The sequence below is a fragment of the Anomaloglossus baeobatrachus genome, chromosome 9, assembly GCF_048569485.1.
Source record: "Anomaloglossus baeobatrachus isolate aAnoBae1 chromosome 9, aAnoBae1.hap1, whole genome shotgun sequence".
In the NCBI taxonomy this organism is placed as follows: Eukaryota; Metazoa; Chordata; class Amphibia; order Anura; family Aromobatidae; genus Anomaloglossus; species Anomaloglossus baeobatrachus.
This window is the reverse complement of record NC_134361.1, coordinates 228645705-228658650: the sequence shown is the minus strand read 5'-3', so window position 1 is coordinate 228658650 and position 12946 is coordinate 228645705. Positions and strand designations below refer to the sequence as shown.

General features: G+C 51.9%; 1 protein-coding gene across 1 annotated transcript in view; it reads right to left on the bottom strand.

Annotated features, from left to right (window-relative positions):
• Positions 1-221: 221 nt before the first annotated feature.
• URM1 (ubiquitin related modifier 1) overlaps positions 222-12946 on the bottom strand; it is a 28688-nt gene continuing 15963 nt past the window's right edge. Inside the window, exons 3-5 of the mRNA XM_075323014.1 lie at positions 12239-12320; positions 8498-8546; positions 222-569 (exon numbers count right to left, since the gene is read on the bottom strand). Of these exons, the coding sequence (XP_075179129.1) occupies positions 501-569; positions 8498-8546; positions 12239-12320 (200 nt within the window). The 3' untranslated portion in view covers positions 222-500. The remainder of the gene's footprint in view (positions 570-8497; positions 8547-12238; positions 12321-12946) is intronic.

The window sequence follows — 12946 nt, the reverse complement described above, 5'->3', positions numbered from 1 at the left end:
CAGTCTGGTTTTCGAGAATATAAAAAGGTCAGGTTATAAAATACTGCGGGAAGCCATTTTTGCGGCAGTTCATAAAGGCGGCCGGGTTCAGGTCAGATTATTGTAAGAAGTAGACAGGAACCCATAACCATTTAAAGGGGTAGACCCGGCCGAATAGATTTATGGCTACCACATCTAGATCATTGTGATGGAGGATAATCACGCAATACCACAGAGAAGGGTGAAGTTTGGCATGTTTAATAAGAAGACGGCTCACGGTGGCCTTCATTAGGAGGCTCCCGGTGGCCTTAATTAGGAGGCTCCCGGTGTAGCTGACATGTTTTATAAGGCCACCGGTAACTGAGACGTCCGAGATGTCACAGAGCAGATGGGTCTGACCTATTAGTTCGGAGACGTGACACGACACGGGTCTTGGCAGACGTCACCCGCAGTAGGACATACTGATATAGATGCCAGGGATCCTTCCGTGTGGACGTAATGGCTTCCTGCGGACTTTTCCTCTAGCCCCCGTGTAATGTAGAAATGAAGACGATGTTGTCTTGATCTTGAATCTTGTAATCCAGCTCACCCTGTGGATGTGACAGGGAAAACACAAGTGAGGCAAGAAACACCTTATACATTGGGGACCTACGTTATAACCTCCAAAAAGCCATTACCCAGCTTTCTATAGACACTGAATGGCATATATATCTGCCTGGTATGCGGATCTTCAGAAAGCTGAGCGACACAGTGCAGAAATGTGGAGCGCTTTGTGGGTTAGAGTGATACGTTTATGTTGTAATTTGTAGCGGATGGGTAACCAGTGTAATGACTGGCACAGGGAGGAGGCATCGGTGTAGCAGCTGGAGTGGAATATGATCTTGGCTGATAGATTGGAGAGGGGAGCGTTATGGCTGCCAATCCAAAGGCTTTCACATTTGCAAATAATTGAAAAACTGAAGGATGAATCCACACTGAGCTGAGGATTTTACCTGCGCAGCTAAAATCCATGGCACAGTGCAGTAAAGCAAAAAGTGCTGCTGATTTCGGCATGGATTTCTAGTAATTTTAACCTATCAGGGGTGAAATCCACAGCACGATGCCCACATATAAAACGTCACGTGACAATGTACCCCAAGAGAGCCAGTACAGATTAGATTATGATGGTTGATAGGGATGATCGAATACCTCAAATATTCGGCTACGCCCATATTCGCTGAATAGGTCGCCGCTATTCGACTATTTGCGAATATTCTATGCGCAATGTAAGTCTATGGGAAACTTGAATAGTTGCCGAATAGCAACTATTCGGGCTTCCCATAGACTTACATTGCGCATAGAATATTCGCATAGCGGCGACCTATTCGTCGAATATCCGCGAAGCCAAATATTGCCGAATATTTGTGATATTCGATCATCCCTGGTTGACGATGTTGAGCCACGAGGCCACAGATCGCAGCATAATGAGGGTGCACTGCACCCCACAAGGAACCGCGACCATCGAAGTGCAAACAATACAACTTTTCTTCAGCGCTCTATTGGGAGACCCAGACGATTGGGGTATAGCTACTGCCCTCTGGAGGCCACACAAAGCACTACATCAAAAGTGCAAGGCCCCTCCCCCTCTGGCTATACCCCCCCGTGGTATCACGGGTTCTCCAGTTTTAGCTTTGTGTGCGAAGGAGGTCAGACATTCCATGCATAGCTCCACAGATTTTAGTCAGCAGCAGCTGCTGACTATTTCGGATGGAAGAAAAGAGGACACATATAGTGTCCCCAGCATGCTCCCTTCTCACCCCTGGATGGTGTTGTAAGGTTGAGGTACCTATTGCTGGTACAGGGCTGGAGCCTGACATGCTGTTTTCCTTCCACATCCCCTGGTAGGGCTCTGTGGAAGTGGGATCCTGCCGGCCTCTCAGCTCTGATGCCGGGCTCCATCCACAGACCCATTAGAACCTGATGGAGACGGAGCAGGAGTACGATCAGGGACAGGCCCTGCATCATACAGGTACTCTGTGTCCCCGGCAGGCACAGACACACTCCGGGCTGGCTGGGTGTTGTAGTGCGCCGGGGACCGCAACGTGGAGTTGGTGTCCCTACAGATTACTGGGGGACTTTTTTGTGTATGGGAACGCAGCGCCGACCCCCTCTGGACCGGGCGGCGCTGCTGTGACTTGTGGTGCGCCGGGGATCCGCCGTCCGCGCTTTTACGGCGGCGGCGGTTATAAATTTAGTCCCCGGCTTTTTGGGCCTAGGACGCCGGCAGCTCCGATTCGTTCCCGCCCCCACCCTGTCATTCAGGGTAGGGGAGAGACGCTGTTCGCTAGCAGCGACGAGGGCTGGAGCCTGATTTACATGCTCCAGCCCTCTCACTTGGCACAGAGGGAAGCAGGCTTCCCGCTCTTGGCCAGGAACGCCCAGGGCCCGCCCCCCTTCCTCTCTCGAGACGCCGGCAGCCATTACATGCATGCCTGGCTGGAGGAAGGACGCAAGGCTCTGGGAGACCTGGACTAGGGGCTATCTGGCGACCACACACCCGCTTTTTAAGCGGGCGGTAAGCGATTTTTCTGTGCTGGTCCCTCTAGTGCCTCACTGTGTATCAGTGTACTGTGTAGGATATAGAGATATTGTATTTCTTGCACTGTGAGGTGCGCTTCTGGCTGCATATCCCAGATCGCTCTGTGGAAGCAGCAACATGTCATCCTCAAAACGCAAGGCGGCCAAGGCAAAAAGGGCTGTGTATACTGCGTGTGCTGCATGTGGGGCTAATCTACCAGCAGGCTCCGATGACCCCCATTGTGTGCAATGCCCCGACCCGGTGCTGCTTCGCCAGCCGGAGTCAGGAGAGGTAGCGACCCAGGCTGAGACGCTTGTAAGTTCTGCCCCGGTGACAGGGACAGACTTTGCAGTTTTTGCAGATAATATGTCTGTGTCTATGGCAAAAATCCTTGAAACCTTGCAATCTATGCATGGGGCTCAGTCTCTGGGCACGGCGAGGCCTCTGTCCTCAGGTCCCCCTTACTTGGAATGTATCCAGCCCACAGGGGGGTCCCCGGCTTCACAGGCCGAGGATTATGACTCAGATGATGGCCCCAGCCACCCTAAGCGAGCTCGCTGGGAAAGACCCTCGACGTCATCACACTGCTCAGGGTCTCAGCGCAATCAGTCTCCCTGTGATGTGTCTGATGAGAGTGATCAGGAATCCATTCCTGGAACCCCTCTCAACCTGGATACCCCGGATGGGGATGCCATGGTAAACGACCTTATCTCAGCCATCAATAGGCTGTTGGATATTTCTCCCCCAGCCCCTTCAGCAGAAGAGGCGGCTGCGGAGCAGGAGAAGTTTCGTTTCCTTTATCCCAAGCGTAAATTGAGTGCTTTGTTAGATCACTCTGACTTCAGAGAATCAATCCAAAAGCACGACGCTCACCCAGAAAGGCGTTTCTCTAAACGATCTAAAGATACGCGTTTCCCTTTCCCCCCTGAGGTGGTCAAGCGCTGGACACAGTGTCCAAAGGTAGACCCCCCGATTTCCAAACTTGCAGCTAGATCCATAGTTGCAGTGGAGGATGGCGCTTCACTTAAAGATGCCAATGACAGACAGATGGACCTTTGGTTAAAATCTGTCTATGAAGCTATCGGCGCGTCGTTTGCTCCGGCATTCGCAGCCGTATGGGCACTCCAGGCTATTTCAGCTGGCTTAGCAAAAGTGGATGCTATCATGCATCCAGCAGTGCCGCAAGTGGCGCACCTTACCACGCAGATGTCGGCGTTTGCGTCTTACGCTATCAATGCGGTCCTAGAATCTACCAGTCGCACCTCAATGGCGTCCGCCAATTCGGTAGTTTTGCGCAGAGCCTTGTGGTTAAAGGACTGGAAAGCAGATGCTGGTTCCAAAAAATGTTTAACCAGTTTGCCTTTATCTAGAGATAGACTGTTTGGCGAGCCATTGGCTGACATCATTAAGCAGTCCAAGGGTAAAGACTCCTCTTTACCACAACCCAGAACATCCAAACCTCAGCAGAAAAAGTGGCAGCAGAGGTTTCAGTCCTTTCGAGGTTCGGGCAAGACACCATTTACCTCGTCCAAAGGGACTCAGAGGACGCAAAGAAACTCAGATTCGTGGCGGACTCACACACGCCCCAAGAAAGCAAATGGAGGTACCGCTTCCAAAGCGGCTACCTCATGACTTCCAGCCCCCCCCCTCCGCATCGCCGGTCGGGGGCAGGCTCTCCCGCTTTTCCGGCATTTGGATGTCACAGGTCAAAGACCGGTGGGTGACGGACATTTTGTCTCGCGGGTACAGAATCGAGTTCAATTCTCGTCCTCCAGCTCGGTTCTTCAGAACCTCCCCACATCCAGACCGAGCAGATGCTCTGCTGCAGGCGGTGGATTCCCTAAAAGCGGAAGGAGTGGTGATCCCAGTCCCTCCTCAGGAACAAGGGCAAGGGTTTTACTCCAATCTCTTTGTGGTTCCAAAAAAGGACGGCTCGTTCCGTCCTGTTCTGGACCTAAAACGGCTCAACAAACATGTGCACGCCAGGAGGTTCCGGATGGAAACCCTCCGCTCTGTCATTGCCTCAATGTCCAGAGGAGACTTCCTTGCCTCAATAGACATCAAAGATGCTTATCTCCACGTGCCAATTGCTACAGAACATCAACGTTTTCTACGTTTTGTGATAGGAGACGACCATTTTCAGTTCGTAGCTCTTCCATTTGGTCTGGCGACAGCCCCACGGGTCTTCACCAAGGTCATGGCGGCGGTGGTAGCAGTCTTGCACTCTCAGGGACACTCGGTGATCCCTTACCTAGACGACTTATTGGTCAAAGCTCCCTCTCAGGAGGCATGTCAGCACAGCCTGAATGCTACGCTGGAGACTCTACAGTCTTTCGGATGGATCATCAACTTTCCAAAGTCGATCCTATCACCGACTCAATCACTAACGTATCTTGGCATGGAGTTTCATACTCTAGCAGCGATAGTGAAGCTGCCGCTGAACAAGCAGCGGTCACTACAGACAGGGGTGCAATCTCTCCTGCAGGGCCAGTTGCATCCCTTGCGGCGTCTCATGCATTTCCTAGGGAAGATGGTGGCAGCCATGGAAGCAGTTCCCTTTGCGCAGTTTCATCTGCGCCCACTTCAATGGGACATTCTCCGCCAATGGGACGGGAAGTCAACGTCCCTGGACAGGAAAGTCTCGCTTTCCCAGACGGCCAAGGACTCTCTACAATGGTGGCTCCTTCCCACCTCATTATCTCAGGGAAGATCCTTCCTGCCCCCATCCTGGGCAGTAGTTACGACAGATGCGAGTCTGTCGGGGTGGGGAGCAGTGTTTCTCCACCACAGGGCTCAGGGGACGTGGACTCCGCAGGAGTCCACCCTTCAGATCAATGTTCTGGAAATCAGAGCAGTGTATCTTGCCCTACTAGCCTTCCAGCAGTGGCTGGAAGGAAAGCAGATCCGAATCCAATCGGACAACTCCACAGCGGTGGCATACATCAACCACCAAGGAGGGACGCGCAGTCGGCAAGCCTTCCAAGAAGTCCGGCGCATTCTAATGTGGGTGGAGGACAGAGCATCCACCATATCCGCGGTTCACATCCCAGGCGTAGAAAACTGGGAAGCAGACTTCCTCAGTCGCCAGGGCATGGACGCAGGGGAATGGTCCCTTCACCCGGACGTGTTTCAGGAAATCTGTCGCCGCTGGGGAGTGCCGGACGTCGACCTAATGGCATCCCGGCACAACAACAAGGTCCCGGCATTCATGGCGAGGTCGCGCGATCAAAGAGCTCTGGCGGCAGACGCCTTGGTTCAAGATTGATCGCAGTTTCAGCTCCCTTACGTGTTTCCGCCTCTGGCGCTCTTGCCCAGAGTGCTACGCAAGATCAGATCCGAGTGCAGCCGCATCATACTCGTCGCTCCAAACTGGCCGAGGAGGTCGTGGTATCCGGATCTGTGGCATCTCACGATCGGTCGACCGTGGTCACTGCCAGACCGACCAGACTTACTGTCCCAAGGGCCGTTTTTCCATCAGAATTCTGCGGCCCTGAACCTGACTGTGTGGCCATTGAGTCATGGATCCTAGCATCTGCAGGATTATCTCAAGGAGTGGTTGCCACAATGAGACAAGCCAGAAAGTCGAATTCTGCTAAGATCTACCACAGGACGTGGAAGATTTTCTTATCCTGGTGCTCTACTCAGGGAGTGTCTCCCTGGCCATTTGCATTACCCAAGTTTCTTTCCTTCCTGCAATCGGGGTTAGAAAAGGGCTTGTCGCTCAGCTCCCTTAAAGGGCAAGTTTCGGCACTATCCGTGTTTTTTCAGAAGCGTCTAGCACGTCTTCCTAAGGTGCGCACGTTCCTGCAGGGGGTCTGTCATATTGTGCCCCCGTACAAGCGACCGTTAGATCCATGGGATCTGAACAGGGTACTAGTTACTCTCCAGAAGCCGCCCTTCGAGCCTCTGAAGGAAGTTTCCTTTTCTCGGCTGTCGCAGAAAGTGGCGTTTCTTGTTGCGATCACATCGCTTCGGCGAGTGTCTGAGCTGGCAGCTCTGTCATCCAAGGCTCCCTTCCTGGTGTTCCACCAGGACAAGGTTGTGCTGCGCCCTATTCCAAAGTTTCTTCCTAAGGTCGTATCCTCTTTTCATCTTAATCAGGATATCTCCTTGCCTTCGTTTTGTCCTCATCCGGTTCACCGGTATGAAAAGGACTTACGTTTGCTAGATCTGGTGAGGGCACTCAGAATCTACATTTCCCGCACGGCGCCCATACGCCGTGCCGATGCACTTTTTGTCCTTGTCGCTGGTCCGCGCAAGGGGTTGCAGGCTTCTAAAGCCACCCTGGCTCGATGGATCAAAGAACCAATTCTAGAGGCCTACCGTTCTGCGGGGCTTCCGGTTCCTTCAGGGCTAAAAGCCCACTCAACCAGAGCCGTGGGTGCGTCCTGGGCATTACGTCACCAGGCTTCGGCTCAACAGGTGTGCCAGGCAGCTACCTGGTCCAGTCTGCACACTTTCACCAAGCATTATCAGGTGCATACCTATGCTTCGGCGGATGCCAGCTTAGGTAGAAGAGTCCTGCAGGCGGCAGTGACACCCCCGTAGGGGAGGGCTGTTTTGCAGCTCTAACATGAGGTATTTATTTACCCACCCAGGGACAGCTTTTGGACGTCCCAATCGTCTGGGTCTCCCAATAGAGCGCTGAAGAAGAAGGGAATTTTGTTACTTACCGTAAATTCCTTTTCTTCTAGCTCTTATTGGGAGACCCAGCACCCGCCCTGTTGTCCTTCGGGATGTTTTTTTGTTGTTTGCGGGTACACATGTTGTTCATGTTGAACGGTTTTTCAGTTCTCCGATGTTATTCGGAGTTAATTTGTTTAAACCAGTTAATGGCTTCCTCCTTCTTGCTTTGGCACTAAAACTGGAGAACCCGTGATACCACGGGGGGGTATAGCCAGAGGGGGAGGGGCCTTGCACTTTTGATGTAGTGCTTTGTGTGGCCTCCAGAGGGCAGTAGCTATACCCCAATCGTCTGGGTCTCCCAATAGAGCTAGAAGAAAAGGAATTTACGGTAAGTAACAAAATTCCCTTCTTTGTGGCTTGATGGGTATAAGGTACCGGGCAGGTCACAATCCAACCCCATTCACTGCCTACATCACCGTGTAGACCCTGCCTTAATATAGTGTTGGTAGGCCTCCATACAGGTTAAAGGGGTACTCCCATCTCTGTAAGTGATGCCATTTTCCTAGGATATGCCTTCACTTAATCATCACTAGTCGGAGTTCTGCTTTAAAGGGCAGCCAGGTAAGAAGACGTGATCCCCTTAGACCTCCAGATCTATGGGGGATCAACAAAAGAGACCTCCACGAAGTGCCAAAATGGGTGGTCAGACCTTGATCGCCACTCCATTTATTTATTGAGTGCCACCTTAACATGCTAACGGGAGTAAAGGGGGGTTCCTGACAACTGCTGCAAAAAAAAAACCCAACTATGAAGGAATCAGAAGTTCATTAGTGATGGCATACCCTATTACTTACCGGGACGAGAATACCCCTTTAACCTTCGTCAGAGCCCCGACAACCATCGCAAACACTCTCGATAACAAAAAAAAAAGACAAAACAATCTGCTATAAAAGAAAAGTAAAAGTGACCTAAAACTACGCTCCGGCCTATTCAGCACCACGCTCATAAAGCGGACTGATTAAACAGGCTGGCACTCCACCCACGGGGCGACCATTTTGATAATGGGGTCTTGTTTTCATGGGCGGGGAAGTGAAGCCCCCCTCATTGTGTGTCCTTCTTATGTCGCTCACAATGTAAGGCAATGGGTGGCCTTCCTGCCCTTGACATTCACTGTAACCCGCAGGGAGAAGAAGCAAAGCTTGGGATGCTTGTAGCGTCCCGCCCGCTGCCAGGCCGCACGGGAGCCCGGCGACGCAGTCTGCATTCATTACATCAGATAAGTAGTGTCCGAGCAGGCTTTACCGTACAGACCGGGGACCACTGCCACAGGCTTACCATCAGCTCCCAGTCTGCATCATTCACCAGAACCAGGATCCCCGGCCGCCTGCAAGGGAACACAAACACAGTGAATAGCTGGCGGTGACGATAATGAAAAAGGACCAAAAACCTGCATATCAATATGGAGGTGCATATGACAACAGCGGCGCGCCCTCACGTGAACTGGTATGCCTATGTAAATGCTGCAGCCCCTTCATCATGCTGGGGGGGGGGGTCAAGGACCGCGATTGATCAAATATTTACGGCCAATCATAGATTACCCATCAGCTCCAAAAAATCCTCCCTAACCCCTGACATATGGGCACGTCACACCAGGTGTGCTTGTATGGTGCCAGCAGTATTGTACAGCCACTATCTGCATCTGACAGCCGCGATCGGGGACGGCAGCCGCGCTCGGGGACGGCAGTAGCGAACGGGGACGGCAGCAGCGAACGGGGACGGCAGCAGCGAACGGGGACGGCAGCCTTTTGCGATCGGGGACAGCAGCCTTTTGCGATCGGGGACAGCAGCAGCAGCGATCGGGGACAGCAGCAGCAGCGATCGGGGACAGCAGCAGCAGCGATCGGGGACGGCAGCAGCGATCGGGGACGGCAGCAGCGATCGGGGACGGCAGCAGCGATCGGGGACGGCAGCAGCGATCGGGGACGGCAGCAGCGATCGGGGACGGCAGCAGCGATCGGGGACGGCAGCCGCAGCGATCGAGGACGGCAGCCGCAGCGATCGAGGACGGCAGCCGCAGCGATCGAGGACGGCAGCCGCAGCGATCGAGGACGGCAGCCGCAGCGATCGAGGACGGCAGCCGCAGCGATCGAGGACGGCAGCCGCAGCGATCGAGGACGGCAGCCGCAGCGATCGAGGACGGCAGCCGCAGCGATCGAGGACGGCAGCCGCAGCGATCGAGGACGGCAGCCGCAGCGATCGAGGACGGCAGCCGCAGCGATCGAGGACGGCAGCCGCAGCGATCGAGGACGGCAGCCGCAGCGATCGAGGACGGCAGCCGCGATCAGGGACGGCAGCCGCGCTCGGGGACGGCAGCCGCGCTCGGGGGAGCGAACTCCACTCGCTGCTGATTAACCAGTTAGATGCCGCTGTCAAACCAACAGTAATATTTAATTGGCCTGGATATGCATAATCACCCAATAAATTACAAAAAAAAAGCATTTTAATATTGCCACAAAAAGTTTGACCTACAAAAATATGAAATAAATAAAAAAAAAGCCAAAATTGCGGTTTTCTTTTTTTAGAACAAAACGCAATTAAAAAGGCGATTAATTGATCTACAAAGACATGAAATGAACCCAAAAAATTTAAAAAAGCCAGAATTGTTGTTTTTGGGGGGAGTTATCGCATCTCACCCTCAAAAAAGGCGTTCTGGTATCACCGTAATTGTTGTAATCTGCAGTCACGTTATCAGTTCATTTTTACCACACAATGAACGACGTAAAAAAGGAACCAAAAAAACATTTTTTTCAACATTTCCCCTCAAAAGTGCTTGTGTCGTACAGTCCAATCATCAAAATAACCAATAGGGGGTTCACATAACTCTGCATGGACCGGTCACCAGCCAGTGTGTGCACAGGCACCCATACAGAGGGCCAATAAGTGCCTGGAAGGTGTAAACCCATGATAAAAAGGACCAAATTTGAGCAAAAAAAATTTAAGGGCAAAAACGGGAACAGTTAGATAAGTGAAGTAAGGCGATAGGTAGTGCGTTCCAGAGAATTGGTGCAGCTCGTGAGAAGTCTTGGAGGACGGGAGTAGGAGATTCGGATTATAGAAGATGTCAGCCTTAGATCATTAGCGGAATGGAGGGCACAGGTAGGGTGATAGAGATGAGAGAGGAGATATAGATTGTGCAGAACTGTGGAGAAGACGGGTAGGTGATAGACAGGGATGAGGGAGGTGATGTAGGACAGTGCAGAACTCTGGAGAGCTTTCTGGGTGAGAGTGATGACTTTATCATGTACTTTGTAGCGGATGGGGAACCAGTGCAATGGCTGACACAGGGAGGAGGCATCGGTGTAGCTGCTGGAGAGAAATATGATCTTGGCTGCGGCCTTCAGGATGGATTTGAGAGAAGATGGTTTAGTAATGAGACTGATTAGTAGAGAGGTGCAACAGTCCAGACGAAAATGAATAAGAGCGACAGGAAGAGTTTTTGCAGAGTTAATGGTAAGAAAAGGTGAAATACTAGAGAGGTGTAGGTGACATGAGAGAGCGAGCGATCGGATATCAAAATATGAATAGTGTCAATCAAAATGGGAATAGTTAGATAAGTGAGGTGATAGGTAGTGCGTTCCAGAGAAATGGTGCAGCTCGTGAGAAGTCTTGCAGGTTCAGATTATAAAGGATGACAGTCTTAGGTCATTAGTGGATTGGAGGGCACAGGTAGGGTGATAAACAGAGATGAGGGAGGAGATGTAGGGCGGTGCAGAACTGTGGAGAGGACGGGAGGTGATAGACAGAGATGAGGGAGGAGATGTAGGGTGGTGCAGAACTGTGGAGAGGACGGGAGGTGATAGACAGAGATGAGGGAGGAGATGTAGGGCGGTGCAGAACTGTGGAGAGGACGGGAGGTGATAGAGATGAAGGAGGAGATGTAGGGCGGTGCAGAACTGTGGAAAGGACGGGAGGTGATAGAGATGAAGGAGGAGATGTAGGGCGGTGCAGAGCTGTGGAGAGGACGGGAGGTGATAGAGATGAAGGAGGAGATGTAGGGCGGTGCAGAACTGTGGAGAGGACGGGAGGTGATAGAGATGAAGGAGGAGATGTAGGGCGGTGCAGAGCTGTGGAGAGGACGGGAGGTGATAGAGATGAAGGAGGAGATGTAGGGCGGTGCAGAACTGTGGAGAGGACGGGAGGTGATAGAGATGAAGGAGGAGATGTAGGGCGGTGCAGAGCTGTGGAGAGGACGGGAGGTGATAGAGATGAAGGAGGAGATGTAGGGCGGTGCAGAACTGTGTAGAGGACGAGAGGTGATAGAGATGAAGGAGGAGATGTAGGGCGGTGCAGAGCTGTGGAGAGGATGGGAGGTGATAGAGATGAGGGTGGAGATGTAGGGCGGTGCAGAACTGTGGAGCGCTTTGTGCGTGAGAGTGATGAGGTTATCCTGTACTTTGTAACTGATGGGTAACCAGTGTAATGACTGGCACAGGGAGGAGGCATCGGTGTAGCAGCTGGAGAGGAATATGATCCTTGCTGATGTCTTCAGGATGGATTTGAGAGAAGATGGTTTAATAAGAAGGAGACTGATTAGTAGAGAGATGTAATAGTCAAGACAAGACTGGATAAGAGTGACAGGAAGTTTTGCAGAGTCAATGATAAGAAATGGTCAAGTTCTAGAAAGGTGTAGGTGACGTGAGAGCGATCGGATATCGTAAAATGAACAGTGTCAAGCAAAACTAGAACAAACATAAAAAAGTCCTTGTTGATGGAAAAATAAAAGTTATGGCTGTTGGAAGAAGGAGAGGAAAGAAGATGGGTTTGACCCTGTCGTATGTAGAGGGGTTTTAGGGTCAATCCCTTCTTCCGTGCTGTATAGCGGGGTCCTCACGCTCTAGGTGAGCTTTGATATCAGTGGTGATCTTCTTGGAGCGCAGTGTAACGCTCCCATCAAACAGCCCCCCATATCCCGGCTTCCTGTGAATGGGACGTGCTGTGGTCAATCCCACCTTCCAGGCGTCTATTGGTGACTATGAGGCCAGTGTGCGCGCTGAGAGAGCTGTCCGTCATACTCACACTGTATCTCCCTGAATAAATAGCTCGGGGCGTTCTTTCAGCAAATTCTCTTTTATCCAGACGAGCAGGAGCCTGATGTCCCCTGACAGGAAACAGAAGACGGTTACATGGCAGACACCGCCCGGTGAATACAGACCTCATACTGAACAGGGACGAGAAAACCAGGGGAGAAAAAAAAAAAAGGCGTCGGGGCGTTGATGTCTGGGGCTGGGGGGGACCAATAAGTGACTTTCTAAGCACCCACCAATTCTCCTGGCGACATATTCCCTACCACTCGGGGGATTATTTGTTTTTCTGTCTCCCTCCTCAACCACCAACCCTGTGTCCCTCTCATTTTCTCTCCCCATGGCACTTTGTACCTCTAAATCATCTCTTGTCCATACAGATACTCTACATCTCTCCCGACTCCCATATCCAGGGCCTCGCATGCGTTTTCAATGGTAGATGGGAATAAGATGCTGCCAGATGCTTGTGGCATCCAACTTATCTCTTATGGGAACCAAGGATTGGGCATACTGAAATTCAACATGCCCACTCTAGATTTCAGCTGACCACTATGTCTCCCGACACCCCCCATATCCAGACTTGGCATGTGTTTTCAGTGGGGGACGGGAATAAGATGCTGCCAGATGCTTGTGGCATCCAACTTATCTCTTATGGGAACCAAGGATTGGGCATACTGAAATCCAACATGCCCACTCTAGATTT